The sequence below is a fragment of the Apus apus genome, chromosome 1 (genome assembly GCF_020740795.1).
Source record: "Apus apus isolate bApuApu2 chromosome 1, bApuApu2.pri.cur, whole genome shotgun sequence".
Lineage (NCBI taxonomy): Eukaryota > Metazoa > Chordata > Aves > Apodiformes > Apodidae > Apus > Apus apus.
In genome coordinates this window covers 92051528-92066563 of record NC_067282.1, presented here as the reverse complement: position 1 = coordinate 92066563, position 15036 = coordinate 92051528, and the positions used below count along the sequence as shown (strand labels likewise).

Genomic DNA, 15036 nt, shown 5'->3' with positions numbered 1-15036 from the left:
GCTTCAAGGTCTACTAGAAAAAAAAAAAAACAAGCAAAACCAAGTATTTGTACTATTGCTCTTCTCAGATGCACTGTCATGCAGGCTGCCCAGAAACTTAAAATATTATCCTCATCCCTAATTCCTCATGCAGCTTAGCTTTGTTGCTACTGAAAATGGGGTGCAGCTGTTCAGTATCCAGTGTCAAAATACTGTATTGTTTCATCCTGCTTGATGGTCTCACTAGAGAAGAGGAGGATTAGTGGCAGCTGGAAACAATATGCCTCTAGTTTTTAAAAACAGTTGGAAATTTTCCCCTTCGTTTTGCAAGTTAAGTAGAGGAATTCAAATCCATCAGTCTCTGTGAGGAGATTGATTCTGTAATTTGCTTATATTCCCTCTTTCACATGAATGTCAAATTTTGCTGGATTTATGTCTCCCTGTTTAATCTTTGTTGGTAAGAGAGGCACATTCTCTGTGGGAAGCCACTGGCAGCAGACAAAGATAAGTAGAAAAGAAATACAACTCCTAGTGGTGAAATAAAGGGTTTCAGAGCAAGAAAATTTACAGGAAAACTTTGAAAGGTAATTAATTAACTTCCTTACTTTGCACATAGATTAAAGTGAGCATATAGTCATTAAAATCAGTTAAAAATGTTTCTCTTCTAATTCAGCACTATTTCACTGAAATGTAAGTTGTTGCTGAACAGAGCAGGATCATTAAGATCAACCCTAGCATGTATGTTAATCCACTTGATTTTTTTCCCATGTTTTTTTTTCTTACTGCTTTAAGAATTCGCTCTGGTATCTTTTGTGGTATGGGAGCAATAGCTGTTCATACAGAAAGAGCACAGTGCAGGCTGAAACTAGTCAAGTCTGGCTGCTTATATATGGAAGAGGGATCTACAGAGTGGCCCTTACGTGGATCCTCTGTGTTTGGGAAGCTAGAAGTCTTTCCTCAGTCCAACAAGATTGCTGTGGAAATAAGCAGTTGGAGGCAGGCCAAGGCATTGCTGCTGATCTAGTGATAAAAATCTTCCTGTGCAGTAGGAAAGATCAGCCCAGCTCTAATACTCCACCTTTTAGCTCTTGCTCCTCCAAACCTCTAAACTTACAGCTGTGGATTTCTCATGTACACTTAATTTTGTAGGATTGTGTGAAATAGCATGGATTTCAGCTCTGTTTTTAAACCTAGTCAGATTTCAATAAATGTGGTCATTTAACTCTGTTTTCCAGCAGCTTCTGAAGCTTTTATGTGAATGAAACAAGACTGTCTTTTTTTTCCCCCCAATCTGTGGGCTTAGGTATATGGTATAGTCATACACCTGTCTTGCCAGTAGGTTTTCTGTACAAGCAAACCAAACACAAGGTTTTAAAAGAGTGAGCAAAACCAAAACTTGTCTTAATTTGTCAAAGTTGATCAAGCTCAAATCCTGAAAGGCAAATAATGAGATTGAATCAAATGTGGTTTTAATTTTATTCTGCCAGAGGAAGAGTCCTTGAGAGGGTAGGCAAAGGGAAGTTTTGAGTACCATTATAGCCATGTATTTATGTTGTATGGGGTAGTATGTTTTATTACAAATTGGCAGAAGTTACAAGAAGACATCTTTAAGTCTACATGAAAGGCAGCTGGACAGGAGTTCAGTTGTGTCTCATCCATGAGTGAAAGTTTTGCGTTCATCCTAGCCAGCCTTTCTTGAATGTTCCTAAAATAAGCTCCTACTCCTGTGTCAAACATGACCTGCAAGTTAATAACATAGTGGGTAAAAAATATACCTAATATTGTATACAAGGTGTTCCTAGTAGATGAATGAAAAGAAGCAATTGTTGCACATTTCAAAAGCAGTAATCAGAAAGGACTGGTGAGTGCTTTTTCTTTAAAGGCAAGATTAAATAGCACAATAAGGCATTGTAAGACTTTCCTCTCAGATTTATAGAGAATTTTGATCAAAAAGACAAGCCAGCTCACAATTTTCAACGAAAGTTTCATGGTACAGAGCTGGGAAGTTGTACTTTACGTACGAAGAAGTGCTTTAATATTATTTTTGTTTTGTTTCTCTGTAGTACATATTTTGAAAAACTATGAGGAGAGTGTAAGTTTGTAGCAATCCAAACTAGATTTCATGTTTCTGTTTTCCAAGATGAGTGAAAAAGCACAGTTTCATCACTCCCTTAAAATCTGAAAGAGCTGAATAGGATCAATGCAGAGTTCATGGGGGGGGAACTGCCTGCATATATATATTCATATTTATATTTGTATGTGTGCATATATATATTACTTACTAGAAACTTTTTTGGAAATTTTAGATCTCATATATGATCCATTATTGGGGGTGACCTTATATCTTGATTCTGATGCCACCTGAAATAAAGGCAATGGATTACAGAGTCAGTGGGGATGGAACTCGCCACCAAGGAGCCATCAGTGTTTTCTGCTTTGTTTGGACTTGTACCCTGTACAGCTGGAAACAGAACTGTCTTCAAATAAAAGACAAGGCATATTCTCTACAGTTTTAGGTAGAGAATTAGCTTTTTAATGAGTCATTGTCAGCCTAGGTAGCCTATGTAAACCATGTATGTATGTAGTCTGTGAACTTGTCTAGTTTGGATCAAATGTATTGAACACACCCAAGTCCCAAGATACTCAGAAAAACTATGTAAAATAATAGTGTTAGAAAAGGCACTGGAGGTGGGCTGCCAATTCAGCCAAGTGACTACTACACTTAGTGGTATTTAACAGGTATTGTTAACATTGTTATCCTATTAACAAGTCTCTTTGTGACTCTTCATATAGAAGTTTCATTGGGTACTGCAATGAATACAAACACTCTAAAGGAACACAAAAACTATGTCCTTCTATTGTTAGACCTGACACTTAAATGAAAATGTCTCTTGAAGAAATGGAAATTAGTCCTTTTCTCTCTAGTCTGCCCTAACTTGCTCTCTTCATGTGTCTTGTGGGCAAGCAAAGCTGAATTATCGGAAAATAGTTACAACATTTTCTGTCTTCAGAATGTTCTTGTTGTTAACTTCCTTGTCTTCTAGCCTTTGTTCACCCTTCTGACAGGAAGTGGCTCCACATCTCTCTCTCTCCAACAAATCTTCAAATAACCTTTGGCTTTGTTTCCTCAGACATTTTTAAATCTGTTGCTTCTCTTAAGCTGAAGAAACTCTTAAATCTTTGAGCTCCTTGACTTAGTATTCATCTCCTGTGTAAATGTTATATTAGTTTAGGCTCTATATTTGCCCATGAATCTAAGTCTTCTTAAAATTTCGGCTTTGCCCATGCTTCCTCCTGCTTCAGGAAACTGCATGGAGCCTCTGGAAATAAAAAATTCGGAGCTTCCAAACCCCCTTGCTTTCTAACACTCCTCCCGAAGTGGGAGGCTGGGTGCGGGTGGGTAAGGATTCCAAGATCAGGATCCAATAACAACAAACAAGCTGTTATTGAGCAGGCATTCTTTATTGCAGTGCTGGGCAGCACTGGGGATTCTCCACCATGAGTGCTCCAATGAGTCAGTGAAACACCCCGACTAATATACACCAAAAACGTGCATCTGCAGTTCCATGTCAATGAGTTCCCAAATTTTTTTTACATAGTCATTTTATTTCCTGGAATTGGCTGTCTTTTAATTATGCATGCTCGAGGGTCTCCTGTGGGGTCTTTGTTGATTCTAGTCCTTTGTTGACTTTGTCCTGGTCTCTCATCCTGGTCCTGTCTCCAGTCTCCCGCTGGTAGATCGCCCAGGTGGGTCAGAATCCACATAACTGTTGTCTGTAGGTACCACAGGTTCTTAGAAGACCTGATGTTTTCACAACCTACAGGATGCTTGGCATAGTTGACTGATAGTTTCACAAAGCACCTTGTTTTAAAAGCAACCCTTAGTATAGCAAATTCATTATTTTAGTAAACTTTTATTAGGCTATATTTCTATTGAATTTACTAACGAATATCCTATGATGTATCACTCTTGACTCTTTATTTTGTCACTTGCCCACCCTCTTCTCTGTACCCCTGCCAGTGCCCAGACCAGCCTTTCACCACTTCTCATTCCTTAATTCACTGCACAGGCTTTAGGAAAGGTGACCTTTTCTTTTCTTCTCATCTGCCTCAGCTTCATGCATTTTCACTGCTCAGCAGCTGCAGGTAGGATGTACAAGCACAACAGCACAAGTAATGTTGCAGGGGGCTGGGGCAGATTTCCAGAACCCTCCATGAGCACTGAGTTAAAAATGAATGTCTTAGCTGAATGAGAGAACACTTTCCTATTTGGCACAGAGTAGGAAAGTACATAGATATATTAATTTTATAGTCTTCACTGCTCTATCATCAGTCTGTCTGTATTTTCACATTCTCTGGAGCTGTAGACCTTTCCTTTGTTTGTATTTAATCATATACCTTAGGCCATATATTTAATAGGTTTCAGTAATGACAAGTATCTATATATACATAGACTAAGATTTTTACAAAATCTGGCACCCAACGTGAGTACCTTCAGAAGAACCAAGTAGGTGGCCCTTTTTCCTTATGGCTTTCCAGTCAGTTGTATGTTCTGGATGTGTACATTCTGTACCTCAGCTCAGTGGTTCCTTTATTTTTTTTCCCCTGGTAACATAGCAGTAGTGACAGGACAGGAGTGTCTCAAGTTTGAGTTTCCTCTGTTTTTTTAAGTTTTGCAGTCAAGTCTGGTGATTATTCTTTGGCTTAGATGGAGTAGTGCTTTCTCATGGTTTTATGTGCAGCTGTAAGTCAGGTTACTTTCTGAGTTGAATCTAAATGTTTACATTGAGTTTACTGTTGTTAAAACTTGCCAGTTGTAATCTTTTTTGTTGCTAAAGCGTAACTCAACTGATGTTGATACTGGTTGAATATTCAGCATAGTACATCATAGCATATATGAACAATTTTCCAACAAAGTCCAAGTTTTGGTGGATCTCATAAGAGAGGTTTGCTTGGTGGTGGTGAAGGTTGCAGAACTGGAAACTTGGAGCACAGGGGTTTCCTGAGCTGGGGAAGAGGAGAAGTAGAGTCTAATGGAGGGAATGGAGCAAAGCCCAGAAGAAATCGATTTTGATTGATCGTTAACTGGAATGCCATTGTTGCACTTGCTGTCTTGTTGAGCCAATAGTAAAACAGCAGTTAGACAAGAAAATGCAACAGCTCAAACTTGCCCACGTGGTTGGAGATGAAATCTAAATGCCCTCCCGAGGGACCTTAGCTACTACCTACAAATACTATATAAATGGTGCATCCTTCCAAATGGTTTGAGTGAGTGGATGTTCCTTACAGTAGTCAGACTTGCCTTCAGAAGACAGCTGCAGGCACTGGCTGGAAAAGTGCTTTTGTTTTGGGATACATCTCCAGTGCAAGGAACTAAAACACATGTTGTTCTAAACTGAATTTCCCCCCCCCCCCGTTTTTTCCCTGTAGCCGCGTCACGTATTCAACATGCTGAAGAAGTACGTGCGTGCTGAGCAGAAAGACAGACAGCATACTCTGAAACACTTCGAACACGTCCGCATGGTAGACCCAAAGAAAGCTGCCCAAATCAGATCTCAGGTAATCCCCACTGAGGGCTAATGGGGTCATGTTTGTTCATAATCATTGTGAAAGTTCTGTCAACCTATTTATTTATTTTTTTTAGTACCTGACTCCTTTCTCTGGACAGCTTTACATGCAATAAAAAATAATCTGTTTTCCAGCAGATGATTAAGACAAAGTGATGTAGGTGTAGGGTAGGTATAATTTGTCTTCTGAGAAGAACTGAAAAACAGATTTTCTGCCTATCCAGGCAGTGAGTCAGTTGTGGGCATTTCCTGAAGAGCCCTCCACAGAGGGCTCAGAGCCTTTATTATTACTGCTTTGGTAAATAATACCTCCAGGAAAATGTCAGTAATAAATTTAGTGACCACATATGGTTCTAGTTCCCTCAGCTGAAGTGGTAGAACCAGAAGTGGTGTAGCCATCTGACTGCAGCCAACCTTTCTTTAGTCATTGCAGAGGTACTTGTAGTGTCTATAAATGTGGTTAGTGCAATGTACTTGAGTTTAGCACCTTCTTTTAAAACAGGCAAAGTAGTTCATGGCATGTTAACTGCTGATTGTTACTGCAGTCCTCAACGTGTATGCTTTGGAACAGCTTTTATGTTGCCTTTGTAAATCATGGAGGGTGAGAAAGCAAAAAAACAAAAGATGCAAGATGGAGCTGGCTTTCAAAAGAGCAATTAAAATTGCAGGCAGAATGGATAAGCTGTAAAAGAAGTGTGCTGTAATCTGCAGAATCTGCTGCTGTTCCCTCTGCAGGATGCAATGTGAAGCACTTGTTCCAGCCAGTTTTTGAACTGACTAGCATCACTAAAAGCCACTGTGAAACCATCTACCTCCCTGAACAGCACAATTTACGTGTTAGACTTCTCAAACATCTATTCCAGCCAGATTGTACATTGAGAACATGCTGTCTTGAAATTGCTAACAGTCTTATGTGGTGACAGTTTTCTTGCCCTTGTCTTAAACATTAAAGCACATTCTTTTGCATCTATCATGACTTCTTAGTTTCTAAAACAATGGATTAGTTAATTTTTTTTAAAAAGGAAAAATTTTGTAGTCTACAGATTGTGTATCAGCACAGGTGAAGAATGGAAACTGACATTTAAATACACAAAGAGCATTGTATTGCTTAGTACATTGTCATAGAGTACATTGTCATAGGAATGAGTCTTTCAATACTATCTTTGCTTCTTGAGTTGGTTGGAAGGTTGGGGGAATGTAGGCTCGAGGATCTGTTTATGAAATACTTTTTTTCAGTGAAAAATGGAAAACAAAATATTTTGTTCAAAATACAAATGCTGTATTTGGATTTGAATAAGTCTTACTTTTGTTTCATTAAAATTGCTGTCTGCAGCCCATTTTCCTTTTTAGACCTAATTGCCCTGTCACACTAGAAAGTCTTTTAAGATACAGCCTCAATTTGCCTTTCTCCTGAACAGAGGCGGAGACTACCCTGGGGGAATGTATGTCATGGGATGTCATGACTCAACCCATAGCAGCCTGAGGCAGTAGAGTTGTAATCACATGAGACGATGCAGTAATGCTTCTGAGTGGAAATATTTTTTGTTTCCAGCTGAAAATGCTTGGAAATGGTTTTACCAAGAAAATTGAAGCTTTTGAAGCTTTTTTCTCTGAGAGAACTGTTTCTTTTTGCAATATTAGGTTGAAGAAAAAAAACAAACACCAAACAAACAGCTGAAGCATTTTGATGCTGCAATCATTGTGCCTCACTTGGTTTGCGTGTTATGTGGAAACTTACGGGTATGGGCAAATGTAAATGTTGTTCAAGGGTAAATGAGGCTGTGGATTTCTGTCACATGAGCTGCTTGTGTTCATTCACTGCCTCACAGCAAATGTAAACCCCTACTTTAAATTACTGCATTCCCGTGGGATTTCAAGTAGTTGCTATGGAAGAGCAACTAGAACAATATTTTTGTAGCAACTGAGGGAGAGAGGTGAGTTTTGCGATGGTTTTGACAGTTTCTGTATGTAGACCACACTGAAATCTTATACCTAGCACAAGTAAGAACAATTTTGCTCTCTATAACCTTTAAAATTTGTGATGGTGTCAAAATTAATTATAATATTCCCATCCTTAAAATATTTTTATTTCCATAGGTTATGACACATCTACGTGTGATATATGAACGCATGAACCAGTCTCTCTCCTTCCTCTATAACGTGCCTGCTGTGGCAGAGGAGATCCAGGATGAAGTTGGTATGCAAACTATTAACGTAAAAAAAGGAAAATATTTCTGTGATGAGAAATCACCACCAAAAGCTAAAATACAGCATCTTACTTCTCCTATTGATATGCTATCCCAGCTGAAAAATAGCAGAGTAAACTTGCCATAGTTCTTAAATTATAAATTAAAGTATAATGAATATGTGAAAGAAAATCCCATATGACCCATGCAGTGGCATCATCGTATTTTTGCAAATGTCTTTACCGAAATAAGTTAACTTATATTTGGAGCCTCAATGCTATAGGAATACAGCTATTCACAATGAGATTTAGCAAATCCTTACTGGGCTTGGTTATTTAATTTGCAAGGTAAGTATTGGGGTAAAGGTTTTAAACTGGAAGAGGGTAGATTTAGGTTAGACATTAGGAAAAAAATCTTTACTGTTAGGGTGGTGAGGCATTGGAACAGGTTGCCCAAGGAGGTTGTGGATGCCCCCACTTTAGTGCAACCTGGTCTAGTGGAAGGTGTCCCTGCCCTTGCCGAGGGGTTGGAACTAGATGATCATCTAGGTCCCTTCCAACCCAATCCATTCTGAGATTCTATGATTCTATTTCCATTATCTGACATAGACATTTTGGAAATCCCCCAGCTAAAAAAAATATGTATAGGCCCAAGCATCCTAGAAAAGTGTAAGTATCAGCTGGAAATTGCTAAGTGCAACTTTGCAGTATCTTACTAGTCATGCATTTAGTTCTTGGTTAGCTGATCAAATGGGTATCTCCTCTCCTCCCATTTTTTTCCAGCACAGGGGCTGGGCTCTGGACCAGTCATGTAGCAGCAGTCGCATGTTTGCATCTTCCCTGAGTGTTGTCACAACAGATAGATGTGAGGGAGAATGGTCTTTCCTCCTTTTTAGGTTCCTGCTCTTGGCTATGGCATTGGTGCAAGGGAGAGATCTCTGTCGCAGGACTCAGACTCTGCTGTGTGCTGCTGTTGCAGCATGGCAGCTTCATTTAGCCTATAGTAGTATAGCTACAGCTCTGGACATCATGCTGTTAATGTGCTTCTTTAAGAAAAATAGTACGTGGTTGAATTCAAAGGCCAGAGACAGTCATTGTCTTTGGAGCAGCTTTTTTTGCAAGATTATAATACTCTGCCAAGTGGCAGTTAATGGATTCGTTTCACAAATAACAAACAGCTAAATTCAGATGGCTAAATAAATTATTGATTTCTTTGAAACACAAGGGAGGGAGGTGTGCCATAGCAGTAAAGATTAGGATGCATTTATAACACATGGAGAGGATGGACAGGGAGGGAGTAGTGGTGGATTCATTTGCCAAAAGCACAGATTACAAAGGAGATGACCTTGTGAGGTAGCTTGAGAGGTCTGGGGGTGAGTCAGGAAGTTGTGGAAGGGGTTGGGAGGAAATAAAAAAAGAGAGATTAATTAGTAATTATCCCTCACATGCGTTTCTAAGATCCCCCGTTATAAGGCACAATCAATAGTCTCAGTCTGTAATTGTAGAAAGCTGTTTGAGGCAGGGAGAGGGGAACTCCTTATTGATCATTTGAAAGCATATGCCTTCTGTAGCAAATGAGATACCAAATACTATTAGGTCTTCGAGAGGCTCAGTTTGTTTTCCTTCTGCAGTAATATCATTATCTTTGTTTTTTTGCTTGAAGTTTCAGTTTCTTCTATTCCTGGTAATGCATGTTGGAGAGGACATTCTTCTGAATTTTCTTCTCCCTCCCAAATACCAAAGTGGAATAATTATATCAGAGGCTTTGAAGTGGCATGAGAGCAAAAGTCTATTAACAAAAAGTTAAAAAATCTGGCTCCTAATTTCAAATGTAATGGTAATTTTTCAGGGAAAAGAGAGTCTAAAATTAGTAGGATACTATTTCCTAATAAGATGAGAGAAACTAGGATATCTCTCAAAGAAAAAGTCCATCAGTGTCGAGTACTTTTTCCCTACCTTGGTTGCTGTTTCTTGTTTGTTTGGGTTTGGTTTTTTATGGTTTTTGATATAGTAAAAACTCTTCAAAGTATTGCAAAGTTTAGACGAAAGAAAAGTAAGTTCTTGTACTGGGAGTTACTGAGCAGCAAAAATTGAAGAAAACACTACCAGATCTGGGCTGTAAAAGATAAAATAGTTGCCAGTAACAAGATGAAAGCTGTTCAGTTTCAACGTTCTTCTTGTTGGTAACATCGGCTGTATACTTGGTTTTACATATTGGTTTTAATGAAAGGTTGTTGAGGTCATTCCCATCTGTTAAAGGAAACAGTATCCTTCTAGCTTTGATCACTGAGCAGTCAGTTTCAAAGTTTGCTCTGAAATGATTGAATTTCTAGATCTCTGTGCTCTTCCCTAAGTCCATGGAAAAGAAAATATATTACAGCTGCAGAGTCTGTGGAGAATTAAAATACTAATAAAATTGCATTTTATAACATTCCCAAGAAATACTACAACTCTCACTAAAAAGACAAATGTTTCATTAAATACCTTTTGTTAGAACCATTGACTTAGAAAGTCTTAAGTCAGTGGAAAAGTTGAAAAATAACCTAGGTAAGAACATCTAACACACACAATATCTGAATACATATAAGGAAGCATAGTTGAAAAGAGTTCTTCTCATAGTCTAGGATGTAAGTTAGATGGCTTATGTCTTAATTCAGGTTTTTTGTTCATTATATTTTCAGTTTCTAGTTCCGCATTGTACTGCAGAGTTCTTAAGAAACAGTTTTTACCTTGAGGAATTAATAATCTTAGCTTTAGAAGACACAGCTCTGACAAAAGATAGTTTTCCCCTAAATTGAACAAGTAGTTCTGTGAGCAGCAAAATAAATGAGACCTATTTAAATCTAAAAAGGTGCTGGTTTTTTACTAGATTTTGTCACTGCTAGAAATATTATGCTCTATTTATCACAGTTTCTCTATTATTAGCTGTTGACAGCTGTTGGGATTAATTATTTTTTAGAAACTACACTACAAATACATTATTTCATTATACAGTCCACTGCTGAAGGTTCATCTGTGAGAAACAGGTGGTTTTCTGTCGCTGGAAAGTGTATGTGCCTGAAGATAAAATGTACACTTGTGGTTTTTGTCTGTTATTTTTGGAGGTCTTTATACTGAACAATACATTTCAATTATAGAAAATAAAATGCAGAGTTACTGCTAGGGTGTAGCAGTTGCACAGAGAATGTTTTCTTCAGCAGTCTGAAGATTATTAAATTAATTATTAGTGGTCAGATGAATCACAATCCAGCAGTTGGACATTTGAAGTTCCTTTAAAACACAGAATGTTTGAAGTGCCTATCTCAAAAGGCAGGTTTTCAGCAGTAATTCTAAGGTGTGGAATCCAAAATATGAAATCTAACTTCTACGCTAAAAGCAGCCTTTTAAAACATGTTTCTTTTTAGAACTCCAGCAAAGATGGTGGCAGAACTTAGGATAAAATTTAAGAGTTTCAGTCCTTACCTGCAGATGTTCATCACCAGTTGATAGCTGTTGGCTTAAACAGAAGATTTATTTTGAGCATATAGATTTGTAGGAAGACCCACAGCACTCTGTAGGGTAGAAAGCAGCACTTGCATGAAGTGAGAATATGTTTTACTAAGCATTTGGCCAATGTGTAATGTGCAAATGCCTTATTACAGTGACAGGCATGTATTGTAGCAGCAAATTCCAGATGTGTAAAGAAGAATACTGCTGGCTGTCTTTTGTTCAGGTTGGGACAGAGGAAGAAAGGATCAGTGTATGAATTGCTTCAAGAGGTCTATCTGATCATGACTGTTATGACAATGCTTGGAAAGCATAAGCAGGTCATTCGTGTAGGAGACCATTTGACATTCTGGCTGCAAATGATTTCTCAAGGGGCAGTGATGCAAATGTGGTATAAACCAGGTCACTCTCAGCAACTGATACAGTTCTTGGTGTTGAGTGTCTCACAGGCAGATCTATGCCCCATAAATAAGAGAATGGCAAAAAAATCTGATAAGAGATAGTTATTTGCACACTGTGAGCAGATTGTTTGGTTACCTTGGTATTTGTATTCACCTTTTCTATTTGATAAATTTAATATACTATTTAATATGTATAAAAGCCTGGAGAGAGCAATGACAGGCTTTAAGAGAAATCAGCAGTTCCTTTGAGCATGTTCTGCTTTAAATCCTTATTTGATTAGATTGCTTATCTGTGTATGTAAATGGCAATTTATTGCTGGGAGTGGCACAGCAGGCACAGCTTCTGAATCAGAAGCTACGTCAGAGCTTTGTGCATCAGTCAAATTGACAGACAGTGAGCTGAATTTTTAATTCTGTCATTGCTGCTCTGTTTCCAAACTGATGTCCTCAGCTTCAAGTTTTCTGTCTCACCACTGAGGAAGTATTCTGCACCATGTACCACAGCAGTATCCTAAGTAAGCTCTGAAACATTGTGATATGAGCATTAAATAAGAGAATATTATTTCATCTGTCCCTTGACAAAAAAAAACCAAGCTATTGTTATTTCGTTTTTCTGTTCCACTGTGCCTATCCCATTCTTGCGTGTTCTGGATGCTGCTCTCACATTATGCAGCTGGGAGAGAGGACAAACACAAGCAGATCCCACATCACTGCTTGCATTCAGATGCTTATGGTATTTTATGGATTTTGTGCTGTGGTTCAAGTATTTCTGTGCTCGAACTTAGCATCACAACATTTGAGCAAGAGAGATTTGTCTCTTGGCATTTGATTCACAACTTCTGTGAGGATTTTTTTGAAGTATTTTTAGAAAAAGCTGGAAATACAGGACAAGCTACAGATTGAAGATGTCTGAAGACTTGCTTTCTTTTAACCCTTTCTCTTTAACCACTAGGTCCCCTACACCTGTCAGCCTGCACCTGTGGAGGGCAGAGTTAGCACTACCTCTGCTCATTCTGCTCTTTCAGCATTTGTAAGACTAATTGTTGATTTCCTGTTTCTAGGTGCTAATTTTGACCTGTAGTCAATCCACAGCCTTGCTGCATTTCTTGCCATGAGTTGAATTAGGATGCAGTTCCCTGTTCATTCTGTGGTATCCCTTTGAGGGCATCAGCTGCTTTGCCGCAGGCTGACAGTCCAAAAATGACAACCATTGTGGTTTGGGGATTTATATTGCAAAACCAAAACACACCCCTGGGAGGCTTTGTCAAAGCAAATTCTGTGTCTCTCCTGTTTGGTGCAATTTCTTTTGTGATTGTTTCCTTCATCTTCACCCTTAAAATGTTATGTTTTGAATATGTGATTAGTAATGTCTTTCAGACTGCAATGGGACTTCTCAGTGTCATGTTTTTCTGTAACTCTCCCTTGTACTTTCTGTCTTCAGAATTAGCTGAAGGGAAGAAATCTACTTTCAAAAATATTTGAAGTAATAAATCAATGTTTAGGATTTCTTCACTTTTATTTGAAGTTGGGTTACCATATTGAGGTATCAGAATAATAAAGGAAGTTGGCATACATTAAATGTATCAATAGCTTGTTAAAAGAATGTTGTAAGGTTACCAAGGGTATTGGAATGGGATCATACTGAACAGTATAGTTTGTATCAGGTAAGAACAATAATTACCTTATGACTCAAATTCAGTACATTACACCAGAAAATTATTGAAATTGCTTGCTAGTCAGGGAGATGGCAGTTCTAGTCTGCTTTGTGGGAAGCAGTTCTAGTCTTCCTCTGAGACTGGAAGCAAAAGTACTGGAGGCAGGTGCTTGATGCAATTCATATCATGTGTCATCATGGTTATAATGCCTTAATTTTTTTTAATTATTTTTTTCTGGTGAAGGAAAACAGGGATGTTGAAGCATGGGTAAAAGAATGAGCACTCTAGGGTTTATCTGTGCTGGGACAGACCAAGTTCAGTGAACTGGCCTAGATCAAAGATTAGGAATTGTCATCAGTAGTGCTCATCATCAGGACAGTTGGATTTTGCACCGCTTGTCAGATCTGCTTAATCCAGTCAATGTAAATCCTGCTGGGTATGTCTGCAGTAGCATTTTTAGCTCAAATAGGAGGACATTTTGGTAATAGGTGGCTCAGTCATCCTATTTACTGTGTTGTTCCTCTGCACAACTTGTGCATGGGCTCTGACTGTTCTTGAGAACAGACACTAGAGAGGTCCACTTGGTTGTTAAATACTGACACATTCTATCAGTAGATGGAGATGCAGAGAAGTACGCTGAGGACTGGGAAGTGAGAGATGCTCTTTCTGAAGAATAGCAGTTCTCCTCTGGTTTTAGTTATCCATACTTCCCAGTTAGTATTTCTTTTTAATGGAGTGAAAAGGAGTTGAACTTTTTACCCAGGGTAAAATAAACAGCCACAAATCCAGTCTGTAGCTGCAGTAGTTAAAAAAAAATCTGTAGCTGAGGAAGGTTGAACAATTCCTGTTAAGTTTTATATTTTCTGCCATTCTGGAGGCCAGTAGAATTGTTGTTTCTTAATTGCCTCAGGCTCTTGGCTAGTACTTGAGAGGGAGTGTCTTCAATTTTGGACACAAGGGAACATAATCTTTGCAAAATATAGGTGTTGAGTTTCCACTCTAGTCTCTAAACCAGCTGTTGGGGTTCAGGCCCAGCTGGCAACAAAGAACCACACAGCTACTTGCTCATTCCTCCCCCCACAGTGGAGTGGGGAAATACAATGAAAAGTGAGTGGGTCGAGACAAGGAGAAGGAGGGTTCACTCACCAGTTATGGTCACAGGCAGAACAGGAGTGACTTGGGGGAAAAATCGATTTAATTTGTCACTAATTAAATCAGAGCAGGACAATGAGAAACAAACGCAGATCTTAAGAAACACCTTCTCCCACCCACCTCCTCCCTTCCACCTGGGCCCAAACTACTCTGCTCCTCATTTCTCTTCCTCTTCCCTAATAACGGCACAGAGGGATGGGGATTGGAAGTTGCAGTCAGTTTGCCAAATGTAGTCTCTGCCACTCCTTCCTTCTCCGGGGGAGGACTCCTCACATTCTTCCCTTCTGCAGTATGGAGTCTGTTCCATGGGAGAGTCCTTAATGAACTCCTCTGACATGAGTCCCTCCCACAAGGTGCAGTCCTTCAGGAGCAGATTGCTCCAGTGCAGGCTGCCCAAAGAGTCACAACCTGTTTCAGGCACGTCCACCTCCCGTGGTGCAGGTTGCTCCATGGACTGTAGATCCACACTGTGATCCTTCATGGACTGCAGGTCCACATCTGCCCCAACATGGTCCTCCATGGGCTGCAGCATAATCTCTGCTCAGGCATCTCCACTCCCTCCTTCCTCATTGACCTTGGTGTCTCTGGCCAGGTATTGCCCTCACTTCCCT

The 15036-nt window shown here is 39.2% G+C and overlaps 1 protein-coding gene across 2 annotated transcripts in view; it reads left to right on the top strand.

The window, feature by feature from the left end:
- APP (amyloid beta precursor protein) overlaps positions 1 to 15036 on the top strand; it is a 211738-nt gene that overhangs the window by 156638 nt on the left and 40064 nt on the right. For both annotated transcript variants that reach the window (XM_051625412.1, XM_051625418.1), the window contains 2 exons: positions 5410 to 5538; positions 7644 to 7743. In XM_051625412.1, coding sequence (XP_051481372.1) covers positions 5410 to 5538; positions 7644 to 7743 — 229 coding nt within the window. The remainder of the gene's footprint in view (positions 1 to 5409; positions 5539 to 7643; positions 7744 to 15036) is intronic.